General features: G+C 43.1%; 1 protein-coding gene across 1 annotated transcript in view; it reads left to right on the top strand.

The window, feature by feature from the left end:
* The window catches only part of kcnh5b (potassium voltage-gated channel, subfamily H (eag-related), member 5b), a 128,614-nt gene that overhangs the window by 15,154 nt on the left and 86,892 nt on the right, over nucleotides 1–26,568 (top strand). The window contains exons 2-5 of the mRNA XM_073483629.1: nucleotides 8,695–8,818; nucleotides 10,801–10,907; nucleotides 13,293–13,421; nucleotides 21,175–21,290. Coding sequence (XP_073339730.1) covers nucleotides 8,695–8,818; nucleotides 10,801–10,907; nucleotides 13,293–13,421; nucleotides 21,175–21,290 — 476 coding nt within the window. The remainder of the gene's footprint in view (nucleotides 1–8,694; nucleotides 8,819–10,800; nucleotides 10,908–13,292; nucleotides 13,422–21,174; nucleotides 21,291–26,568) is intronic.

The following is a 26,568-nucleotide window of genomic DNA, read 5'->3' as shown; positions in this document are numbered from 1 at the left end:
ATCATCCTCCATCCTCCCACATCATCATCCTCCATCCTCCCTCATCCTCATCCCCGATCCTCTCCCAACCTTTAACCTCCATACCCTCTCAGCATCATCCTCCATCCTCCATCGTCCTCATCCTCCATCCCCCCTCGTCCCCGTCCTTCATCCTCCCTCATCCTCAACCTCCATCCTTTCTCAGCATCATCCTCCAGCCTCCCTCATCCTCATCCTCCATCCTCCCTCATCCTCAACCTCCATCCTCCATCATCCTCATCCTCCATCCTCCCACATCCTCATCCTCCATCCTCCCTCATCATCATCCTCCATCCTCCTTCATCCTCCATCCTCCCACATTCTCATCCTCCATCCTCCCTCATCATCATCCTCTATCCTCCTTCATCCTCCATCCTCCCTCATCATCATCCTCCATCCTCCCACATTCTCATCCTCCATCCTCCCTCATCATCATCCTCCATCCTCCATCCTCCTTCATCCTCCATCCTCCCTCATCATCATCCTCCATCCTACCTCACCCTCATCCTCCCTCATCCCCATCCTCCCTCACCCTCACCCTCCATCCTCCCTCATCATCATCCTCCATCATCATCATCCTCCATTCTCCCACATCATCATCCCCCATCCTCCCTCATCCTCAACCTCCATACCCTCTCAGCATCATCCTCCATCCTCCATCCTCGCTCACCCTCATCCTCCATCCTCCATCCTCCCTCATCCTCATCCTCCCTCATCCTCCATCCTCCCTCATCTTCCATCCTCGTCCTCCATCCTCCCTCATCCTCCCATCCTCATCCTCACAACCTGGCAACCCAAAACCTGATTTTATTAATGTATAACAATCATTAAATCATTAGTGAGCGTGTTATCTGTAATAAACTCATTAGTTACTTTAATTTCCAGCCCCTTCATAAAGAGACTTCTCATGTATTCTTTTTACAATCATATTATTATCACTGTTATTAATAACGCGGTATCATGTCATTAAGTCGAGAAACGTAATCACACTGTGGACATAAACATGTATCATAACAGCACATGATTATTTGGAGGACCGAGCCCACAGCAGCAGACACGCATGCGTCCTGGCGCTCCGGTCGGGCAGCGGGGATGCAGCGCCGCCGCCGTGGCTCAGTGCGCCCCGAGCAGCCAGAGCGCACGGTTACAATGAGCTTCTCCATCGGTCCGACTGAGAGCCAGCGTCAGAACCGACCTCCGAGCAGCACGCACACCGCCGCAGACCCTGACCGACACCAGCTCCGCCCGCCCGCAGCAGGATGCCCGGGGGAAAGAGAGGGCTTGTGGCACCGCAGAACACTTTTCTGGAGAACATCGTCCGGCGTTCAAGTGGTGAGTCCGCGCGTCGGAGCGAGGCTTGTGTCTGGGTTTGGCTTCTCCAGGCGGCTCGGACCCGGACTCTGCTGGAATACAGTGTGCTTTTATATGACGGAGGTGGAGGTGGAGGATAAACCCGCACAGTCACACTTTCACACCGGCTTTTATGATGCTGTGATGGAGTTCACCTTCTCTCTATCGGCTGCACGCGTAATAAGTAACGTTAAACTGGTTTAAGTTACATGTAAACAGGATTATTTCCACTGGGAGGAACGTGTGATGCAGTTTTGAGGAAAATCTAATACATTTTTGGTTCATGTCGGCTTCTGCTCGTTTCAGGATGCTCACCGGGAGTCACAGTTTACGCACCGATTTATTCTCCACTCTGTTCGACTTTTTGGAGACAAAATTATGTTAAATATGCGATTAAAAGTTTATTTTGGCCTGTTTTTATTGATGAGCATTGATAGGAGCTCAGCCAATAAAGCTGCAGCATTATGATCGTTAATTAACCGCCAGTTAAAGCCTCTACCTCGTGTTATTATTTGTATTTATATGAGGAGAGAGGCGAGGTTGAAATGAGCACCCTGCGTCATTACAGCTGCGTTTTGTTTATTGGACTAAAGTGACAGGTTGTGAAGTAAAATGAGCGATCAGCTGGGTTCAATAACAAATATGTGCTCAGTTCTTCATCATCTTAATGTCTTCAGTATAACTCAGCTCTGATTGGTTGGGTTTTTTGTGGTTTTATCAGGCTGCAGCTCATGTTTCTTCCCTCTCCATAAAGTGCGCCGCGGACTTGGCACCGGCCCTGAGAAAATACGCGCACTCTCCTCTGATTAGATTGATTGCTTTTTTCTTTTTGTCTTCCCAGAAAAGTCGGCAGAGTAATTGGCCGGAATTAAAGTCAGTGGATGTGGATGAGGGGAGGCAGCAGGGCCAGGTGGGTGGAGATAAAGGTCAAGAAGACTGTTCCAGAAGGTGTTTCAGGCTGTCATGGCGGTGTTTGTGTCACTGGGCTGCTCCAGGGGGCTTTTTTGGAGAGCTTCTGGTTGGAGTTGGCTTGTTTTTGTGTGTTTTTTGCTCTGAGTGGCCACACAAGCTGTTATCTGGACTGATTTGAAGAGCGTTGTGATTGTTCTGATGCTGCAGCTTTTAAGTTTGAAGGGATCATGGGACTGAAACTGAGACATGGATCAAGTCAAGTCAATTTTATGTGTATCCCTCAAGAGGCTTTACAGATCTGTGCAGCAATCTGTCCTGACACCCTCGATTTGGTTGAGGGAAGCCCCACCTCCCTAAAAAAAGGATGATTTCTACAGTATAATACAGTTTGTTTGCCTGCTGCAGAATATCAATCATTTAATCGATAAAAGGAAAAGAAGCTGCAAAAAATGTCAAACATTTGCTGGTTGCAGCTTCTTAAATGTGAGGATTTGCTGCTTTTCTTTGCATTTCTGACAGTAAATGAAGAGTTTTTTGGTTTTTGGGCTGTAGGTTGAACAAAAGAAGCAATCTGAAGACGTCACTTTGACCTCTAGGAAACTGTGATCAGCATTTTTAACATTTTTGAACATTTTATAGACTATAAATGATGAATATATGAAAATAATGAGCAGATTAATCGATAATGAAGATATTTGTTAGTTGCAGCCCTGTAGAAGATCATAAAAAGCAGGATATAAGCTTTCCCGTGCAAACATTATAAGAGACACAGAGAGAGAAATTAAAAACGGATTATTCCTCAGTGTTTGGAGCTTTAGAGTTTTTCCACATAAATGGCCTCGAAATGCTGATTATTTCTCAGAGTATGAGGATAAAAGTGGCAAAAATACACTTAAGTTTAAACTTAAGCTGGTTGGACAGGATACCTCCTAAAAAACACGAATTATCCACATTAAAGTGTGTTTACAGGTTTTGGTTACACCTCATAATGACCTTCATTAATAAGTTTATAGTTAATTAAACTTTAGTTAATAGTTATTTGACTGTTTCCAAACACTGAAATTCTTTATAAACAATATATTAAGCAGTTTAATTGTTTAACAGTAAGATAATTATTATAAAATGAACATTATTTAATGAATGTTAGTGGTGTTACCAAGTCTTTTGTGTCTCCACGAGAAGCTGCAGGTTTTCTGATAAACTGCCTCTGGTGATGTCACTCTGTGGCGAAGTTGCATTGTGGGTAATGTAGGCAGTAGGTTTTTGAAAGTGGTCCACTGGTCTGCGTTGCACTCCCGTAACACCGCTGGACTCATTATGGACACTTTTAAAAGAGATATCACCTTTTTCAGCTTTTCAACACCTGGCGCCTACATTACCCACAATGCTTCACCTGGAGCCACAAAAGGGCTTTACACGACTTTCTTTCACATGTGCAGTGGTACTCCTCAAGACCTGTAAACACAATTTAAAGTGTAAAACTGGTGGAGTTACCCTTCAACAATGATAAAATGTAACTGATCTGTGTTTGTAGAAATTCGTTGAAACAAAAAAGTATTCAGAGATATTTGGAGTAGAGGTACGAAGTGGCATGGAAACAATAATGAAGTAAGGTACAAGTACCTCTAAATGTACTTGGTTACATTCCACCACTGGTTGTCAGTGTCTCCTGTGGGTGTCTCAGATCATCACAGTCGTCTTTTCTCTGCATTGATGCGTCTTTATTGTCACTTGGCTCTTTCATTTCAACTGTAAATTAGGTCTGAAATTAAAAGGTCTCATGTCGCCTGTTACAGAACTCCCTGACAATTGAATCAGAGCTGTTAGCGCTCAGATAATCTCATCAGTGGGTTTCAGTCGAGACGTTGAGTCCCCTGATGGTCTGAACGTCGTCCCTGCTCTTTGTCTTCAAGCGGCTTCTGTCGGCGGCGGCCTTCAGGCGGCCATATTGGTCGAAACTCGGGGTCCAGCTAAGTAATTGGTTGTGATGAAAGAGGAGAGCGGTAAAGGTCGAGATGATTCTGGAGTTTGTTTGTGTCGCATTAAGTCTTAGTCGGCTCTTTGATTCCAGAGGGCACACAGGAGGCTGCAGCGGCAGGTTTTAGGTGATGACTTTAAGGAAGTCCGCTTCCTTTTTGTGCAGAACAATCACTCAAGTAATTGTTTGGAAAGAGAGACGGGTGAGGCTGATATCGTTCTGGATTCACACGTTACCCACAGTGCACTGCAGTGTTGTTGGATTTGTTCTGACCACCGGTGAGCCACCACCAGCAAACAAAACCTGTTGGAGGAATAAAAAATCTAGTTGTGATGCAGAAATGCAGAGTTCGTCCTGTGGGTGGTGCTAGAGTGAACACCATGTTGTTACCATTGTGGCCATTTTTGGACAGTTCAGACTCAGCTTGACAGGCTCAATCTCCAGAATAAATGTTAGCTAAGTACGTTTCTGCAAAACCAGAGACGGGTTCAACCTGCATGTTTCTTTATGTTGTCGTCACAACGCGGTGCTTCTGCTCTGGTTAGGTTAAGGCACAAAAACCACCTGGTTAGGGTTAGGAAAACATCACGGTTTGGCTTAAAATATCTGTTTTGGTCGCCCACGATCGCGGACGGAGATGTACGCTGGTATCTTTTAATAAACACCTGGTTCTGACAGCACAGAAACAGATGGAAATGTCTCCAGGTGTCCTTTTTAAATATCTAATGGTGAGACTTGAACTCTGGTCGTCTGTTTAGCCTAATTCGATGTAGTAGCGACTCCACTTTCCTCTCCAACCTTCTACTTCACATCAGCCTTGGACGTTTCTGTGGTTTAGCAGAAACGTTAACTGCTAACTTTACATCCTGGAGATGTGGCTGGCACTTTTGCTTGAAAATGTTTCCGTTTGGCATCGCAGCCAAAGAAAAGTAGTATTTTTAGTGCAAAAATGTGTTTAAATGGCACAAATGGAGAAATTCACCGGCTATTTCAAGTCTGGTTTTCGTCTACAGGACATTCAAAAATGGAGAAAGATCAGAATCCAGATCGTGGACCATGACTGTCATTAAATAGATTATGATGCCTGTTTTTGGACAGAAGTTTCCAGCCCAGTTTCTACTGGATCAGGAGATTTTGTACGGTTGTCGTGACCAAGATATTATTTCACATTTCTGCCACTTTGACGCTTTGAACACCACAAAGCTGATGCTGATGGAGCACGATCAGCAGGTTGTTTGAATTTACTCTCCATTTTCTCCACACTTCTCTTCACTGGAAGCACTTTCAGAGCTGTTCTCATCACAAGAGCACCTCACTTACTGTAAACTGCAGCGAACACTGTTTTCTTTTGGCAGAAAAGACAGAAACTCTTGAATACATGAGCAGATAAAATCAGTCCAAAAACTCTGCTTCTTTTAAAAAAACCCAGCTGGTTCTCAGGTGAAGCAGCTTCTCCCTCTGTCAGACTCACGTTTAAATGAAACATGCTCATGTGATTATTTGTTCGGACTCTGACGGATATACAGAACCAATTTTTAGTTTTATTATGAATCCCATATCCCGCCGCACTGCTGACACAACAGAGGATTTTCCCTGACTGCAGCTAGAACATTTTTTATTACAGTTAGTATTTCTTTTATATCATCTGATGGCTGCCCAGTGGAATCAATCGACTGTGCTGTTGGAGGGTTTTTTACTCATCGGTCTGTGAGAAGAGCTGCTGACACACGTTCAAGAAACTCATCTGTCGTGTTTCACTGCAGAGATTTTAACTGCTGTGTCATAGTTTAACTGCTGTGTCACATGGCACTGTGGGAAACGCTGCTGCACGCTCAGGATGTTTTTAGGGCGTGCAAACAATCGTTTCATCTACAAATTCACTCTTTTCCCCGCCAACTTTTTTTTTTTTTTTGGAATAGAGGAGGCTGTAATTCAGGTTACTGGTGGAGCAGATTTTGGCAGGTGTTGAAGGACATTAAATGCAGTTTCAGCTCATTAATTACGAATTGCAAATACTGCTGACCATCTTCTAAAGCAGGGCGATACTTTTTCTGACCTTTCAAGGAGCCGCGGGGTCCGGGTCGGGCCTGATTGCTCTTAAAAATAACTTGCAAGACTTGAACTTTACCTGCAGTGCTGTTAAAAAATCTGTCGCAGTCAACACTTGTGCAGTAATGTAAGTCTCCTTCTGCTGGTGGGGAAGCTCGTTGTTGTACCAAGTCTTCTGGGATTTTATTGTGCAGCAGCTGACTGTTAACTCACTCAATGAAAAGGTCATGTTGAGGGATAATTTTGGTTTATTAAAACATGGTGACAGGCGTGCCGGACCCTCTTCATCACTTGGTTAACATTGAAACGGTTTTGGAAAAGATCCTGTTTGGGTTAAAATAAGTGTGTGATAGTTATTTTAAAGTTGTGTTTTGTACCTTCAATGAAGTCTGGGTGTGTCTGAGCCGTCCATCCACTCCAGTCTCTTCCTCTCTGCATCAACTGATTTCCTCCTAAGCTCGAGTCTTATTACTGCAGCCACTAGAGGTCGCTGTCGAAAGAAATTAGTGTAATTATGGGTTGTAATAAGCTCCTTGCACAGACGATCTGTATGGCCGCATTGTTGGAGGAGGAGCTGATTATCGGGTTTGATATCACTCTACTCAGGGCTGTAGTTCCCACTGAGGATGCTGAGGTCATGTTGTAAGTAGTTTTCTGGGAATCTGGGGATTCACTGACATCCAGAAGAGTTCATATACCGTTATTTACTTGCGATAATAAACCGATATTCACCGCAGTCACCACAAATGTGACACTGTTCAATCTGCGGGGTAGCTGACGATTATCTGATTGGCAGGACAGTGTGAATGCTTCCCCCCGGGTATCCAGGGCTCCATGCTGAGTGTGAATAAATCACAAAATAAAACTTTTTTTTGGACTCATCTGGCTTCAGGCAGTCGTTTGCAAGTGTTTAACATGAATGCTTAATGTTGCGATAACGATAAAAAGATGATTTATCAGTCAGAACTAACATCCATCCACAGTTGATAGAAAAGTTTCTGCCTACTTTAGTTTCATTATTAACATATTCACTTTCACTTTTTGTGTAACAACATCTTGTTCCCAAACTTTTGTCCAAACAATGTTGCCATAAGCTACTCAAACAGACATTAAATGTTCCCTTTGAGAAAGCTTTACAATGATGACTGAGGATTTACTGTAATCGATGACCTAAGTCAAGCTAATATAAAACCTCTTCAAGTTGATTTTTATAACCCTGAAGACAGAGCGTGCCACCGGCTGACAGCACTGTGACGTAGCGTTTTATGGTTAAATGTTTAACAGTCTAACCTCTTTCATCATCCTCCCTGGTGACCACAGCTTTCACCGTAGAATATATTAAATTAATAATTAATATCTGTGTGGTTATGAAAGAGAAAGAGGGAGAAAGATGTTTCTACAGACTCGTGTCCCCCGGGCTGCGTCTGCTGCAGCCGCTGGTGAGTCTGTTCAGGTTTAACGAGGGGATTGACAGATAGGGAAATTATTTTCTCTCTCATAGATTTCATGGTGGAGCCTTTGGGGGGGGGATGGTGATCATTTCTGCTAATAAGGAGATGCCTACGATCATCTGCTCCTCGCACAAACGAGCTCCTCGGCTGCAGCCTGCCGCATGAATTCATCCTTATTTTATTGGCGAATAAGTGCAGCCGGTTAAAGGTCGATTACTTGTTTTCTTCGTCACTGAAAACAGTCATCAGTCAATCACAAAGGCAGTGACGTGACAAAGATCTTAATAATTGTGGTTTAACTGTCACAGACCCTGTATGAAGGTTTAGAGGAGGTTTAAAGAATGAAATGAGCTGCGGCCGTCACTTATTAAAGATTACTACTGAGGTTGAGAAATAATAAATGTCGAAGCACTTTTTGCTGAAAATCCAGATAAGTAGTTGTTTGGCATGAAGGGGGAGAGCAGAAAGGTCGAGATGATTCAAACCGACTGTCTTACTCAGCTCTTTAATTTCAAAGGGCAGGCAGGATGCTGCAGCTTTTAAAGGACAGCTCTGTAGTTTTTTATTTTAACTTTCAGAGGGGGATTGGCTGCTGTAATCGCTCCTTTAGACGGTGAAGAGTTTTTGTTAGGTGTTTCTTCTGTGTCTTTCCTTCTAGTCCATGTCATGACTGAGCTGGTGAAGGACAAGTGGTGTGTAGAGAATCGAGATTAAACCACCTGAACCAGTGAGGCTTTAAAGTTTGGAGCAACAGGGCTGATTTTTAATTCAGGTTTCAAGATGATGAATCGTCGTTAGTTGATGTTTTTGAGTTGTGACTCCTTCAAATCTTCTCCAGAGGCTCAGCAGCTTTGCAGCCTTTCATCTGTGATTCATATTTGATTGCTGTGACTGTGGACTGACTTGATGTTTTTCTGTCCCTGTCCGTCCAAACAGAGACCAGCTTCCTCCTGGGAAACGCCCAGATCGTGGAGTGGCCTGTAGTTTACAGCAATGACGGATTCTGCAAGCTGTCTGGCTTCCACCGGGCTGAGGTCATGCAGAAGAGCAGCACATGCAGGTTACAAATCACCATCTTCTCGTATCATTTAAACACTGTATTGTTCTTTTTTTAATGCACGTCTAAAGCAATATCAGTCACAGTGTGGTTATGGAGCGATAATGACTCTGTGGTCTTGTTTCTTTATCGTAACTGCACCCACAGTGTGACTGAATACACATTAGTTTTGATCTGTGATTCCTTTACGTTTGCACACTGGATCTTTAATAGGAAGATAATTTACTTATCTCCTGGGTTTTATGTGTTTTTAATGGTTTAAATGCTTCAGTTTATGTGGACCTCCATAAAAACCAATATAGTTTTTCAACACCAGCTTCTTAAAACCACAGCAGAGGAGCCTTGAGTCATTGTTTTTAAGACTAAAACCACGTTCTTCTCAAAGTGCTCCTTTATTTCCCGCAAAAATCTCTGAATATGTCGTTTTTTTATCCAGTTTCATCCATTATTAAGCACAGTGAGAGAGAGAGAGGATTAAAAAGTGACATTTTTTTGTACCTTCCTGCTTCCGTCCCTCCGCAGTGATCATTAAAGCTGCTCCGGAGAGCTGTTTACATGATACCGACTTCGTTTACAGCCGGAGAGCGGCTACGCAAATCATGCACCAAAAGTGTGGAGCTCAGCAGGGTAACGCTGCGAGAATGAAAAAGACTCAGCATCTGGCATTTCCACTAGCTGTAAAAGAGAAAGAGTAGAGAGAGCAGAGATGGTACAGCGCTCAGTGAGACTCTGAAATGAATCCAATTTGGAGCTGCCAGGGGAGCACTGCCCCGTCCAACTCGAGGACGGCGTCTCACTCGCCTGTCAGTCAAAGACGTTTTAAAATCTGACTCCAAAAGGACGCCTCCTCTCCTCAGGCGCCTCTCGGATCCGACCCACGGGGTGACGGCCTTGGCCGGCCCGGCGGCTAAAAAGGCTCCCGAGCCGGACACCGAGCTGAGTGAGAAGAGAGGCGGCGATATTTATCCGTCCACTCCCTGCTGCTCCGAGCTGAGACCAACAATCCACTCAGACGTGACAGTGAGAGCATAGAGGAGCTCCGCTGAGAGCTCACACTCACAGGCTGCTGCCAACATGATGGAGGATGGAGGCCTGTTAATGGGGCCCAGAGACATTTTGGGAGAGTCATTTTTGACCTTTGGACTTTAGTACAAAGCTGTGACTTTGTGATATTAGAGCAGACGTATCGACACTTCTCATAATGACTCGAGGGTCACAGAAGGTCACATGTACTCGAGCTCATCGAAGGAACGTTATCAACAGTTCAGGAGATGATCACAGTGATGAAAACATGGTTTCTTTTCCCTAATCTTTGCTTTTTCAATTGCAAATTCAGTCATTCCTCCAGCAGCACAGTGTCAGGTCCACTGAGTCATATAAAGAAATGGATTTACTGCCAGATGTTTTGTCTGTGCTCGGTAGTGGGAGGATGTTTTTTAGGTTTATGCATCCAGAGATCAAATGTGACTGCAGTCAGTGGGCAGCCCTAGCACCGACTCCTCATCCATTTTTAAAAACCAAATCCCTGGATGAGTTTCCTGAAGCTCGAACACCGAACGAATTCTTTACAATGTTTTTGTTTGTGATCGATTAGGAGAAACTGGGCGGATGTTTCTCATTTATGCATTTGCAACTCTTAGTCCTTGAAGACGCTGCGGCTGTTGGGACAGAAAGTAATCACTCAGACTAATTATATTAGCACAGATTAAAATGTCCTCGGCCCTTTAAGGAATAATTACAGCCATGCTGGGAAATGCTCGCTGCACCAATCCAGAACCGATCCTCAATCCCTCACTGTGAGCACAATTTATGCTGCCGCTGCTTCAATTTACTCCTTTAAACCAGACTAAACCTTGATGGACACTTTATGGTGAGATAACCGATCGACACTGCCGTTACAAAACATATGTGATATACTATAAGGCTGCGGGGTCGGGTCAGTATTGATCGCTGCTGTGTCTCATGAGGCCTGTTTCCTTTTCCAGTTTTATGTACGGAGAGCTGACGGACAAGAAGACCATCGACAAAGTGAGACAGACGTTTGACAACTATGAGTCCAACTGCTTCGAGATCCTGCTGTACAGAAAGAACAGTGAGTGCTCGCTTAGCTCATTACGTGACATCACATCTCTCGTGTCATCTCTTTCATAACGCTGACAGAATTAAACATGACTTTATGACCTCGTGTCTGGATTGTTGAACCATCCAGCAGCAAACCATTACTTTCATTATCAGAGAGTCTGTTGAGTATTTAATCAGCTGATCATTAATAAAAGGAAAACACAGAGGCAATGTGTAGGATACAAAACGGATACTTTTTCCTCTGAAATGTAAAATGTGCAAATATATAAATGCAAAAATGCCCAAACAAACCCAAATATATTTAATTTACAAGGATTTAAAACACAGAAAAAGCAGCAAATCTTCCCTTTTGAGAAGCTTTAACTGTAGTTTAACTTTTTTGGATTGTGGCGCTGCCAGACCTTTTACTTTTCCAAAGTTTATTTGCAGAACAAGAAGTGAATGAGTGACTCTCGAACGGTCTCTCACGTACGCGTTTATTTCTTTAACAGATATTTTTCAGAGTGATAATCAATACTTTTATATAAACAATGGATGACACCTACTTGGAGTTGAGAGTTGTCACTCAGACTTTGCAGTTCCCCCCCGAGATCTACAGAGCATTTTAGTGTCTTTCAGCTCATCATTTAGTTTTTATTCACCCTCTGATAATCCACTTGTACAATATCTGCTCAGCAGCAGACAGCAGACAGACACAGTTAGAGACTAGCTGGCAGCTGAATAAACAGAAACTTCTCTCAGGAGATGGTGGAGAACCAAAAACAGAGCTAAAAGGTGAGTGATTATTGGACTTAAAATCAAATCAGGTGACACACTGGATGATCACGTGGCTCTGTAACTTTTTGCCATAGGGCTGCAAATAACGATTATTTTCATGCTGATTTTTTTAAGTATTTAGTATTTATGTCCATCCCAGTGTCTCAAAGTCCAAGGTGATGTCTTTAAATCTCTTATTTTGTCAGTCCACTACCCAAAGATATTAAATTTGATGATATAAAGCAGAGAAAAGCAGAATATCTCCACATTTAAGAAGCTGAAAACTGCATTCAATGATTTATTTTCTGTCGATTGACTAATCAATTAGTCAGCTATGTCAGTGTTGTGTTCACAACTTGTTTCTGCTGCTCCAAAGTGTCCGAAAGTTCAGTTTTTGCATGTTTAACAACTAATAAATGCTTTCTACATTGTTCTCCTCTGACATTTTAACACATATTTCTTCTGCAACAGGAATCACATCATTATAAAACATTAAACTTAACCACATAGTTAGTTTCCAGCTGCAGCTGCTGAGTAATGCTCGTATTAACTCCTCTCTTGTGTCGACCGTATTATTTTAAGCGGGCAAATTCATTTATGAATTCATGAACTACATGAATTGATGGTTAATGAAACATGTTTTTATGAACTCTCAGTCTCAGGTTCATTTACATTTTTGTGCACTTTCTGCAGATGTTATTCATATTGTGATATTTTACTTTTTCTGCAGAGAACTTTGTCACCTTGTTCAAATTCTGTAACATTTATTATTCATACGTGTTTGAGGGTATAGATGATTTAAACCACTGTTCATATATGCCAGCTAATGGATGAATAGCATAGAGAGGTCAGATACAACCTTGATGGATGAATGATTAAAATGTAATAAGTTCTAGTGTAAATATGGATGAAATGTAACTTCAACAGGTCGTTTAAGGTAAAAACAGCAGAGTCCTCTTGTTGGGTGCGATAAAGCAGCAGAAGAGTGAGCAGTAAATTTTCGGGATCAGCAGCGTTGGTGAGGAGCACAATGAACAAAAGAGTGCAGAACAAAAATAGTTTAAAATGTTCCTGTCTTCCAAGAGGGATGACCTGCGAGAGCAGAAAGCGAGGGTGGAGGAGCACGAGGCAGCGAGGGAAGAAACAGTAAAAAATGAAAAAAGATCAATTTCAAAATGGCTCAAATCTGCTGACGAATGCACGAGGCCCTTATGGAGGCCGATATAAACGAGATGGATGGTGACTACCAACAACGTGTAGCCACAGAAATGATGATTTTAATGTGTGTATGCAACTTTGTCGAGCTCTCCTGAAAGAGGAGGTAATAAAGTCACGGAAAAGCTGAAAGAACAGCGAGTCTCTTAGATTGATGACCTTCAACATTAAGCCGTTAAACCACGTCGTGTGAAGGAAGTAGAAGGATCAGTTTGTTCTTATGCAGATTATTGTGGACATCAGGGACGTAGGATCTGTCCCACCTCCCAACATCAGTGCTGTAATCCAGTCCACTCGTGATGCTTTCATTGCTTTCTCAACGGTTCATGGTCAGAAGATGTTTCCAGCTTCTTATTCTTAAATGATTTTGAACTTCTCCAGGTGTTTTTTGACGCAGCTGAGATTATCCGATTGTCTCTTGCAGGAAGTCCCGTGTGGTTCTACATGCAAGTGGCTCCCATCAGGAACGAGAACGACAAGGTGGTTCTGTTCCTCTGCACGTTTAAAGACATCACCCTCTTCAAGCAGCCCATCGAAGACGAAACCACAAAAGGTGAGTTGTTTCACCGCGGCAGGCAGAGAAGCTTCCCCGCCGAAAACGTCTTTGCACAAACACAACAACGTCTGTTTTATTATTAGACGATTCGCAGAGTGGGATTTGAAAAGGAGACAGAGAGACACGTGCACGATGATGAGCAGCCAGATGTCTTTGATGGAAATGAAAACCTGATGCTGCCGGAAAAGATCTTTTTTTGGCTCTTCTGTTTTGTTAGATAGCGTACAGTAGAATTACAGGAGAGAGGGAGCGAGACGGGTGATGACATGTGACGAAATATGCGAGTGGGAAGCGAAAGAGTCGTATGTCATGTATTGCCAGTTGGCTTCTGATAGGACGTGTTATCATGGTTCTCCATCCTCCTCCTTCAACTTCTCTCTCATCCTCCTCCTCCTCCCTGATGTTTTCATTCTCTGGCTTTTCATTCTGCTCCTCCTTCTTTGTGTTTCTTGTCATTCCCCTCGCCATGGATGCGGGAAGTTAGGGGTAAAAGAAGACAGAAAGTATCTCACAGCAGAGAGAGAGAGCGTGAGAATATGAACAAAGGTGTCTTTGTTTATCAGTGAAGTGTATGAACTGCACTGCAGACTGGAGTCTCTGTTAACAGGCGGGCAGATCTGAGTTATATAAGCTCATCTCCTCTTAAACAGAAACTTCTGTATCACAAGTGCATCCTGAGTGACCACAGTGATCAGATCTCACGTCACGTCCTCTATGTGTAAATAAACACATACATCTCTGGGACAAACAGATTTAAAGAAAGAAAGAAAGAACATTTGCCGAATTCACAAAAAGGCCCAAATAATGAAGAATTTATCAGAGACAGACTTTTGTAAAGTTTATAAAGTTTCTTTTGACTCATAAACTCACAAAATTGAGTGATTTTATAAGGGAGTCTGGTGGATTTCTCTCCCTCTTCATCTCCTTGCAGTTATTGACAGTTATCTATGCGGCTGCTTCGACCTGAAATACGTTGGATGTTGAAGTTTGCAGTCTGTACTGTCGCTCATCTTCTTGACCTTCCTCTTCATCTTCGGTCTTGACTACATTCCCATCAGCCTCGGCTTTACTTTGTCTTCATGCTGTTGTTAGCGTTTAGCTCAAAGCTCAGCTGTGCGTCAAAGACCCTCACAGAGCTGCTAGCATGGCTGTAAACTCCTCTCAGCTTCTCCCCTCACCCTTCGTCTCTTCTTCGTCTCGTTTTGTCTCGTACTTTTTCTTCTCTTCTTCTATTCTCACTCATCTTCCACCTCGCTGATGTGTTCATGCTTTGGCTTTGTAACATGCTTTGGCTCCTTCGCTTCCTTCCCTTTTATTGTCTCCTTCGTCTTCTCTTTTCCGTTTCAATTGTTCTCCTCTTCCTCCTCCTCCTCCTCCACTTCCTCATCTTTGTACTACTTCCTCTCTTCTTCCTCTCCACTGACTCAGAACATTTTTGGCTTTCCTCCCCTCTTTCTTTCATTCAAAGCTGCGGCAGGACAAAAAAAAAAGAGCGAGTCGAGTCTTGTTTCCCTGCGATGCGGGAACGTCTCGAGCTGTCGGGTTGAGTTTGAGGAGGTTGTGATGCTGTCAGGACTCACAGGAGATGTGGGTGGCGGTGTTGTCCTCTGTGCCCTGACTGATGCACAGTGTCAGCTTCCCGCCCCGGGAGTCGCTCACGGCGACGCTGAGCGGGTGTGTTAGCCCTTTGACACCCTTCCCCCTTCTCCCTTTCTTTAATGTACACACACATATATACAGTAAAACACGTGCGCACACATGCAGCGAGGTCCTCCCCCTCCTGCAGCGGAGACCTGCTCTGAGTTGTCATCTGTTTACTCGCTCGTTATGTGCGCTCAGCGACACATGAATAACACGGGTTGAACATGCAATTAGAGCTTGAGTGGAAGTTATATTGTCACATCAGTGCGTCGATGCCTTTGCCAGTTAGTTCACGCTGCTGATGTTTGATGGCAAACCTGGTAACCTGGTGGATTTGAAGACAAGTCAGTCAGATGGATGTTACAGCTTCAGTTCCTCGTCTGTAAATCCAACATTCACAGCAGTCTGTCTTCACAGGGAGCGATCAATGTAACTTTGTGTCCTTTATCATATAATACAGGGTGATGACAAACATAAAACAGATGCTGGGCAGTGTAGTAGCTCACTATTATACATTATAACACAGCATTGTAATGTATTATAGAAGGAGGCTTCATAGGAAAAGTTACCAAAGTATCAAGATTTTAAAATGACCAAATTTTAAAGATCAAGTCAATCATGTAATCAAGTCATCTTCAGCAATGTAACTATAATCTAATAACACATTTTTCAAATGGGCTGATTTTAGTTTTTCTGGAATCTGATTACATAATCCTGATTACATGTAATCCATTACAACCCAAGCCCGGTTTGACTGACGAGTCGCAGTCGGGCTGAATCACACTTTGTGTATTTTCCTTCAGTGTGCGGCTCAGTGTTTGAGGATGCAGTATCAGCCTGCTGTGTCACAGAGCAGCGTACTGCGGGCTGCAGTTTAACCCGCCTGGTGATTATAAGGGGGTGGGAGAGGCTGTTTTGTGAGGAAGGGAGATTCAGCCGCTGCAGGCGTCGGCAGCTGAGTTCGCTCGTGCTGCAAGACCCAACCTCGCTCTCAGCCCCGTCTCTGGCTGCTCCTACGGCTCGGCACGCCAAAACATGTCAGCATCAGCTGACGGGAGAGAGATCCCGGTCTGCTGAAGATGTCCACCCTCAACTGAAAATAACTAAATAGATTGTAAATGTGTTATGTGCACCCACTGACCCTGTGTGTTCATGCCCCTGCTTTTTTAAATGACCCATTTTTTCCAGTTTTTACCCAATCATCTTCCTGCTCGTGCTGTTATTCATGTGCTCTAGACGCTGCATTGTTGCTAACCCACGTGGAGCCACTTCTCTTTACCTGATAGTGGTTCATCAGGACTGCATATAAAAGTGCAAAGATTTACGTTAGCAGGTGCCTTTTCAATGGTTTCAGAGCAATTTGCTGCGTGTGCGTTGCCTCCGGTTGTGGTTATTACAGTCGGGCCTCTGGCAACAAAGCAGGTACCGTGACTAATGTCAGCGTCATCAGTGTAGGAAAGCAGCGAGGGAAGAAAGAGGAGCAAAGCCGAACATGTGTCAGAGCAGAACTGCCGGTAAACATCATGTTGTTGTTTTTACAGTGGCAGCGTTCACCGTTTGCTTCGTCAGCACCTGTAAAAGCTTCACAGACGGCAGATAGCTCAGCCTCAGGCGAGACATCATTTCAGGTAGACAGCTGATCAGAATGAGTGAAGAGTGCCGAGGCAACAACACAGACGCCTCAGGCATCGAGCAAAAGCAGCTTAGCTTTCCAAATCTATGATTTTATTTGGTACAGTTGTAGTCGGACGTCACTCAAGACCCAAAATATTCATCTGAAAACAGCTACGAGGAAGTTTCATCTGCAGCAGACGGAAGTGATATCGCCTCATTATTTGGCCTTTGGTCTTTTTGTAAAAACATTTAACTGATTGGGCTGAAAATCCACACGAGGCAGCTACATTAAAGCCAGTGTTGGCTCCCAGAATTGGACCAATACTTGAGTTTTCATAGCTCATTAGTCCACCGACCACCAGACGCCCATTTCACAAAACCTGCAAGTTGCAATCTGCACCGAGAGACAATTTTGACCACTTTCACTAATCAAAAAATGCTCATACTTGCAAACCTCTCGTGAGCACGTGAGAGCCATGTAGGGACCATTTGTGAAACGTGCCATTTGGACTCCGTGTTTAATGGATGCCTGCAAGTCGCAGATGTAAAATGGGCTCCTGGCCGGCTGGATTCAGGCGGTGTTGGGCCAAGACGTCTTTGGCTTCCTGTGTCAGAACATTCTCCATCAAAAAGCAGCAAAAATCTATTTAAACTCAAGTACAGATATCTGTTATTCATAAATTGTGACTGGTAAGAATGAAATTTCAGATATCTAGAATTGCATTTCAGGAATCTCAAATATTATTGTATCTAGTGAAAATTATATTGGTTTGAGTAACGGTTATATTTGAGATATTTCTGATTCAGTCTTCAGAATTGAGTTTTCCACAATTTTTACAAGTGAAAATAAATTTTTTTGTATTTAGAAATTGGCATTTTGTGTGACTTGGCGCCCCCAACAGATTCTGAGTGCAACGCCACTGTCAAAATTACAAAAATAACTCCAAAAAAAGTTACATCATGTTGCTTTAAATGTACAAAGGGCTTTGGCGACAGGCTTTTGTCTGTCATCAAAAAAACACCTTCTGTACCGAACATGGTGCTTGTGAACGCAGCTTTAGATCATCAGTTTTGTTTTGAGAAGAACAACACTCTTATCTCTCAGCTACAAACATGTAAATTAACATTTTGCACGCTGCACGCTTACCGTACCTGGACCTCCGAGGTGCCGCGGAGTCGATTCAACCCGAACATCTGTTCCCGTGTGATAACCTCAGTGACACGCAGCACCTGAACTCTGCTGCTCCCACCTTCCTCTCACATCAAAGCCCGATTTGTAAGCCCACAAGTGAACCCACACTACGAAACGTTAAAGAAGATGTTAAATATAGTCAGTTGTTGCTGTGCGTGTGTGTGCGTGTGTGTCTCCCACATGTGTTGTCTGTGAATCCAGTGTGTCGTGCTGCTGATCAAAAATCTCATTTCAGAATTCACTTTGGTGGCGCGTGCACCAGTTCTGCTCCACAGTTATTTTTAGCTCAGGCCTTTTACTTTTTTTTATTTTTTGTATTTCCACTTCCATTGTGCTCCAGTCTGATACATCACGCAGCGTTGCATTCTTCAGAGCAGTAGTACAAACCGTGAAAAAAGACCGCTTGTGTTCTCGTCCTGCAGTTTCAGCTCGCGCTCTCTGTGAGGTCCTCTTTCGTCCTTATGTGTCGGGCTGTGCAGCGGACGCCTGCGAGCTGTCAGTGTGTGTTTACATGAAGGGCCACCAAGACAAATTCCTCCATTTCACTTCATAATGAAAGTGGTTCTGGGGTCTGAAAAAGAACACATCAGTTTGCTTTCCAGGCCAATGATTTGCTATTATTTTGGAACAAATCAGTGCATGGCGCCGTTTTATAGTGCCGTGCACACTATACAGTGAGTTATGCAACCACAGCTACTGAATGAAGGCGGTATAAGAAAAATAAAGTACTCAAGAACGTTTGGTTGAATAAACAGAGGCTTACTGTGCCATTAAAAGTCAAGCAGTCAAACTTCCACTTCAAAACAAATATTTGCAGTCAGCCGGCGTGAGTTTAAAATAAAAAACTTTAATACATAAATAAAAAAGTGGCTGATGCTGGCTGACAATTTATTACAGGGCTGTTTACACCTGTCAGGATCATACAGGAGTCCTGGTGAATGTTTATGATGAACCAAAACAACGTGAAATGTCATAAACATGTCGATAATCAAACCTAAAGATACGAATTAGCATTAATATGTCGTGTGAGGATGGTTTTGACATTAGACCATAATAATTGTGTCACAAATATTTTTCTTGACCTCAACTAAAGTGGTACAATTTGGACTGAAGTCATTAAGATGTCATTAAATGTTATAAAGCCAGTTTGACGACAGGGTTGCTGCTCGTTGTTTTATGTGTTCATTCATTTATTTCTTTGTTTGCACTGTATATTTTTCGCCATGATGATGCTGCGCTATTTTAATTTGTAGTTTTAGTGGTTGAAATGTCAGCAGGGACTCCAGGAAGACTAGCAACCACTCTGTGGGAGCTAATGGTGGTGCATTAAAGATTAAAAAGCGAGGTATTAAGACATGCTCGGTTTCTGCTTATAAATGAATTAATAGTTTCTTATCCAAGTGCCATACATGAAGAGGTGCCCGGCCAACATGGGGCTGAGACACTTCTGACATTACATCAGAGAGGAGAGAGAAAACAAAAAGCAACCCAACAGATGGTGATGCATGTGTCAAACATGATGATAGAAAGCAAAGAAATGAAACATGAAGCTGTCAGAATGTAAATAGTTACGTAAAGTCACAGTAGAGTAGTAAATGTTAACGGGCCGTCTCCTCTGTGGCTTCGACGGCTCTGGGCTTTTTGAAATGCTTTTCAACAGCCAACAATAAACTGTATAGTATAAAGTGAGTTACACAAGCTTTACTGCATCAACTTCCCTGCAGGGAAAGATATTGAAAAATCTCTATTTTGTCCGAGAGCGCCCTCGCTTATTATCTGTGGAAGATGCGCAGCCTATTTGAGGTATTAGCATATAGAAAATCACATAAAAAGAAGCGGCTCTGCATCTGAAGATGTATAGTAAGTTACACAACAGTCACTACAGCAGTTTGTTCTCAAGGGGAGGCGAGAGATCAGGACTCAGCGCTCACAATAAACCAGATACTCTGCTCATCCTATATCGGGCTCGGCTCACTGGTCAGCAGTGAATGGTTGAATTTGCCTCCATTTGAACGGAGAATGAAAGGGGGGGTTTTCACACGGCTGGAGGCCGGAGGGTTAAAAGCTATTTCAAAGTCCACGTTTTGCCCGTAATGGTTCCCTTCAAAGGGGCCGGGTCGATCACGATGTGTGTGTACTGTATGTGGCGTGCCTCTGTTGTGCTGCTCGTTGCCCTTTCAAACATTTGATTTTATTTTTAGAGCAGTACAGTGGGGAGCGCTCGTACTCTAAATCCGTGTTCGCCTTCTTTTAGCAGCGGCATGACCGGCACCACGTCAAGAAAACGACCACTGCTGGACAGGACTGTATTATTTAGACTGACTTCCAACACAAACTGAACACAGGACTCATTTTTTTTGTAGCAGTAATGGTTTAAATATGATAATAAAAGCTGAAACCACAAAATAAGGGGGAGGAAAGGCCGGCTCAAACACGGTCATTTTTCATTATACTCACTGTGCATTTAGAGAATATTAATCATTGGCTTTCAGATGAAAAACATAAAAGGTCATATAAAAGTTAAACTTAGAAGAAAGAGCATTTAAAGGAAGAAAACAGGATATATATGTTGCTATAGTAGCTATTAATGTATTATAGTAAATGTGGGCTAATTTAAATGTAATCTGGTTTGGCAGATATAAATGAGCTTTTCAGTTCTTTGGATTTCCAAGTAAAATACTGATTAAAAATGTATCAGTGCTGCAGTGAATCATTTAAATACTATTTTGAAGCACTCACACAGTGTTCACATGTACAGTTTTCATAGTGTTATGTATTGTTTGCCTTGTACAAGAGTCATGACCCCTGTGAAAAATACCAATGGCCCCCAGTTAACTGACTCCCAGACGATCCTGGCACAAAACACCGTATACAGAAGCAGTCAGAGTCAGAGCCCAAAGTTTTCACATTCACAGGAACAACATACGCTTAATTGTCAGTGATTTCTGTGGTATCGATCCCCTGAAGGAGAAACTCTCCTTCAGCTCGGCCTCCACGCAGAGGTCGGGGCAGAAACCCTGCAGCTGCTGGAGATCCAGTTGTGTTCAAGGACACTGTCTGCAGCGTGGGTGTTTGTCACGATAGCAGGGTTGTGCTACATTCACATCGTGCAGGGTTTACGAGTGTGGACAACCAACTGGGACAAACTGTTCCTGCCAGTAGTAGCAAGTAAAAGTGAAAGCTGTGGGAATATTTTGTAGCTCCAGTGCGTCCCTGGAGTCATGAACTGTATCACTGAGAGCTGCCTGGTTGTGTTGCACTGAATGTGATGCAAGATGTGTTTTATGTCTTCATTTCCTGCAGGATGGACCAAGTTTGCGCGGCTGACACGGGCGCTTACCAACAACCGCAACACGCTGCAGCAGCTGGCGCCCATCAGCAAACATGAAGTCACCCATAAACAGTCCAGACTGGCGGAGGTGAGCTGACGACACACACACACAAACAAATACACAAAATCTTGTTGCTCTAAAACAGTTTGCAAGGAAGGTTAAAGTAGAGGTAACCATGAAAACCATGATAACCAAGTACGTCTTCACTGCTTCATGCCATGGAGCCAAGAACTATAAAATAACTGTCTGAGCATTAACGTTCATTTGTGATCTTGTGATTAGCAGTTTGACAAAACAAGTTTAACTCAAGCTTCCAACCATTTCTCTTGGTCTTCATCGTTGAGGTGTCTGCTGTTATACAACTAAGACAGTGTCGGCGGAGTTTTTCTTCAAACATCTTCATCAGCATCGCCACAGAATATACGACATCGTTAATCAGGTGTTGCACATGCACGGGAAGGGGAAGTATCAATGATGGTATCAAGAAATTTTAAAACAACAGCGGCAAAGTTTTCAAAACTTTAGCTGAGATACAAGCAGTCCAGCATCAGCCAACAAGGCGTGAAGAGTAACATGAGCTTAACGAGTAGCAATTCAACATATGCTAACAAGGCATAAATTAAGATAGTAGCAATCAAACGTCAGCTAATAAGCTATGAAGTAATCCAACATCAGCAAATACCACATTCAGGTACCGAGCTGTTGAGCTTGTTAAGGTGTGTTAAACTGTTTTTTGCCAAGAAGTTTAGTTTTTATTATAGAAATATTGGATTTTTAGTCATTTGTGTTATTCCAAATGTCAGTGTTTGGTTTCACTTCATTAACCTGGTGCCACAGAGGGTCACATTTCATAAAAACTGCTCCAACATGGAAAATAAACATCCTAAACTTTAAGGAGTGGACTTAAAACATGACTTCGTTGTTCATTCATGAAGATAAAGACCACCAGCACCACAACAGTTAACTGATCCGTCATCTGAATTGCCGCTACAGGCGCCTTTTTATGGACACTACAAATCTGCCACCGTAGCAACTCGCTGCTCTTAACATTACTTCTGCACAAATAAATCCTCATATAAAACATTAAACATTCAAGCTGAGTTAATCCACGCTCACACTGACTCGTGCATTAATAGACGGACACAAACATGCAAAGCATACTGTACTCTGTCACACCACAATCACGCCCTCTGTGCATCCATCCGCTCACATGCCAACTTCCCCCGGAGCTGCAGTTGTTCGACACAGCGAGCGGTGCTTTCTCTTCCTGAGAACGCTGCGCTCCTGTGGACTGCCGGTGTTGTAAATATTTCATGATGGGTGGAGAGACAGAAGCAGGGTGCTGTGGGCACTCTGAATGATTGTGACTGCTGCTAGAAATTTAGAAAATGGATTTCGGGGTTGGGGAGAAGATGGTTCGTGTTCGTCTCATTGCCGGAGCTCACCCACCTGTTTTATTCATGAAGCTTTGACTGAGGTGTGTTGCCTCTAATCAGAATTTGTTTGAGTTTCATCCCTGCTTAGCACATGAGGCGAGGAGCAGTGTGGGTTTTTTGGGCAAAAGCGTTACTTCCAGGGCTGTTTAAAGGTGATGAGGGCAGGACGATGAAAGAGAGGATGGAATTGAAAAGGAGGAAGGATGAAAAGAGCAGCGATGAGAGAAGTAGTTGAATAGGAGACGAGAGGCAAGGTAATGAATTAAGTAAGGAAGTAGGAGGTAACAAGGAAGGAAGACGGTCACGAGGGAGGCAAAAGGGGGGTTGGAAGAAGTCTTTCTAATGAAAGATGGTACACTATGGGAAATGAGAAAGCTTAACCCATACCCATTTCAAATTAATTAAATCTATCTCATGAATCCTGCAACTTTATGCCCATTTACATCACTGGACTGCTGATTTTTTACAGCAAAAGTAGAAAGTAAAAGTAAAAGCATGCAGACAAACTCCAGTAGAGATTTACAGGTGTTGCAGAGTTCGTTGTCGCTGTTGTTGCCGTTACTGCCGAGGCGTCTCCTTAAATTTACCTTACTTTTGACAGGAAATCAGGACACAAGCCTTCACTTCATGAAGAGTGCCTCGTCTGCATGCTTGCCCACCTCTTCGGTTTCCTCTTGGGGTCACAATTCTTGTGTATTTTTCCTGATGGACGACAGTTTTTCGCACCTTTTTCCCCTTTTAGTGATCATAACCTGTATCTGGTGCTGTACAGACTGTGCTGTCGCGCCTCGTCCTCCTCCGTGAGTGAGCAACGCACATAAAAATGGAGACGAGAGGGAAATACTCGAGCAAATTTCAGATTTCCTGACCAGAAGAATTCCCATTTCTAATAGAAAGTTAGAAAGGGAACCGGGCTGTAAAATCTGCTGCGTCGATATTTCTGGTAATCACTGAGGTCTCGCTGCATCAATCATCGTGGACAGGCTGAAGGGCAGCGGCATGCAGCGACTCTCTGAGCGCCAGGGGCTAAAAAATGCTGGAGTTTCACCAGTTTCAATTATTCTGCAATGTTTTCTGAGACTTTGAATTAAAATTATATAACATGACATATTATTTTGCTATTTGAATTCTTTAAAAGTCACGAGAATGCAGGAAATAAAGTCTCCGAGTGAGGTTTTTATTAGCTCTTTAACAAGCGTGTCAGCACAGTAATGTAATATCACACTGTACTTCATTACTGGAAACGAGGCGGACGGTAAAGTTTTCTCTCTATTTCTTCTACTTGTTGACGTAATGAATGTCTAATATGTAAATGTATGAATAACATTAAGACTGAATCCACATGAGGCACCTTCCTCTGTAATTGGGGGCCACTTTCTAATGCTGTCAATCCAACAACCCACGCTGCTTTCACTGTCAGTCACTACGACTCACCGCTGCAGTAATGGCGACGCAAATTGGTCGCCAGATTCGTCTTTATCCATAATTTACACCGACGGTCTGTTTGAATGTTGTTTTTTTCCAACTTTCTAGCTGAAATCTCTTCAGTCTGAAAACATCCACATGTTCAGTCTTCTCAGGGACGTCTGGGCAACACTTTAATGCAACTGTGTTATGTTATATTGTTATTCATTCTCTGTAAATACTTGTATCTGTGGTCAGGCGAATGTCGAGACTGAAGTGCGTTTTATGACGATTAAATGATAGGAGTAGGAGTCTGGTGGCTTCTATGAGCAGCTGTTTCCGGTTAAACATAAAGGATCTTTAACGAAAAGGTCCGTCTCTGTAAGGATCCTTTCCATAATGTTGTCAGACACTTCGAATAACAATCTGAGCCTGTCAGCCGCAAAAACAAGCAATTCAAGTGGACGTACGCAGTCGCCCAGAGGGGCTACACTGCCGCCCAGCTCCTGTGCTCTCACTCCATACTGACAAAATATATCAAAGTTACCCTTTAAGTGTTTTTAAACTGCTTGTAAATGACAAAGAAGTGGGTTAAATTTAAGTATTATCCTGTGACCTTTCCGTCAACTGGTGACTTTTAATGCCACATTGATGTCGTATAGGATAGATGGTAAAGATCGTAATGACTCGCAAGTTCTGACGTCATCGGACCACCGAGGGGTAGAAAATACTGTGAACTGATCAACACACGGCTGTATCGATCAATTAGAGTTTGTTTGCATTGAACAGCAGACTTCGGCTGATGTGAGGCAGCCATGTTTGTTTGGTTTTCAGGAACTTCTGTGTTGTTAAGCACCAAGTTGGATAAAATGGAGCTCTGTTTCCCTTTCATAGTCACCACCTGAATATTGAAGTCAAAGCTACTTGCTACCAAGGTTGAATTTTAGTAATTTATTTTGCATACTTTGATTTCGAGAGTTTTCTTGCTGTGAAACAGAAACCTGAAGTTCTGGTTTTACTTTGGCTTTTTACAAGTTGTGTAGGAAGGAAGGCAATGAATTTCATGAGGACTCGGGGAGGAGAAGGAGAAAATGAGTGAAGGAAGGAAGAAAAGGAAAGAAGAAGAAGAAGTTTTGAAGGGCGGAGGGTTGCAAGTACAGAAGGAAAGAAAGAGATGTAGAAGGCAGGAAGAGAAAGAATGTAAGAAGTAATGATGGCTGGGAGGTAGGAAGGGGAAAAAGGCGTAATCAGTTACAAGCTGATACACCCTCTTCCCTATCTTCCCAGCCCGCGTCGGATGGTAGAGGGTTACATAACGTCCTGTGCACGCTCAATAGATATCGCAGGTGATCCATCTGCTCTGCAGCCTGAAAGGCACAGCTGGCGTCTTCTTTCGAGGACGTCGTCGAGTGTCACATAAGCAGAGTTGTTTTCCTTTTTTTCCCCCCCACAATGCCGCTGGGCTCCTAATTGACAGTCTCATATTCGAGCGTTGGTGCTGCTCTTGACCAGGGGCTGTTTGATTGGCAGCTCTGATGATGAGGATTAGATGAGATGCAGCTCCGGAGTTATGAAGCCTGCTGTTGATCCTCGTTACTTAACGTCAGACTGAGTCCCACTGTGAGGACAAACGGGGCTAACGGAGGCTAAACAAGGCTAACTCCTCTGAATGTGAGGCAGATATCTGAAGGTTTCTGTTGTCATCGTTTGTAGTTGTAACGTCATCCTACTGACTGCAAAAAACTACAATTAAAACTATGCCTTGTATAATTAATTGCAGTGACAAGATGCAAGAGGTACTGTAGAAGTTATACAGCAGTAGTGGCAGTAGCAGTACAAGTATACATGTGTACATGAAATGGAAGAGTAGAAGTAGAAGTACTAGTAACAGTATTAATGACATACGTAGTAGCAGTAGTAGAAGTGGTGGTAGTAGCAGTAGTACTATTAGTTGTGGTAGTAGTAGTAGAAGTAGTAGTACTAGGAGTTGTGGTAGTAGCAGTAGTACTATGAGTTGTGGTAGTAGTAGTACTATTAATTGTGGTAGTAGTAGTAGAATTAGTACTATTAATTGTGGTAGTAATAGTAGCAGTAGAACTATGAGTTCTGGTTGTAGTACCACTAGTACTATGAGTTGTTGTAGTAGTAGTAGTAGCAGTAGTACTATTAGTTGTGGTAGCAATAGTAGCAGTAGTACTATGAGTTCTGGTAGTAGTACTGTAGTAGCAGTAGTACTATGAGTTGTTGTGGTGGTAGCAGTACATGCAGTAGTTGATGAACAGCAGTATTTCTACTAGAACAGTCGTAAAAGTTGCAACTCTTTCAGTGCAGCAGTCTGGTATTTGAAAGGAAGCATCATCGTGTGTTATTATTGTTATTTGTATCTGTAGACTGTGTTACAGTTCATCTGTGCAGCAGCTGGATACAAAGAGAATAATCTGCAGTTTAGTGTAAAATGAGTTGAATGGTTGACGTGTGTGATGTGTGTGTGCGTGTGTGTGCGTCCTGCAGAGGAAATCAAACCG

The sequence above is a fragment of the Pagrus major genome, chromosome 16 (genome assembly GCF_040436345.1).
Source record: "Pagrus major chromosome 16, Pma_NU_1.0".
NCBI lineage: Eukaryota > Metazoa > Chordata > Actinopteri > Spariformes > Sparidae > Pagrus > Pagrus major.
Note: the sequence above shows the minus strand (reverse complement) of the source record. Positions and strands in the feature narration are given on the sequence as shown.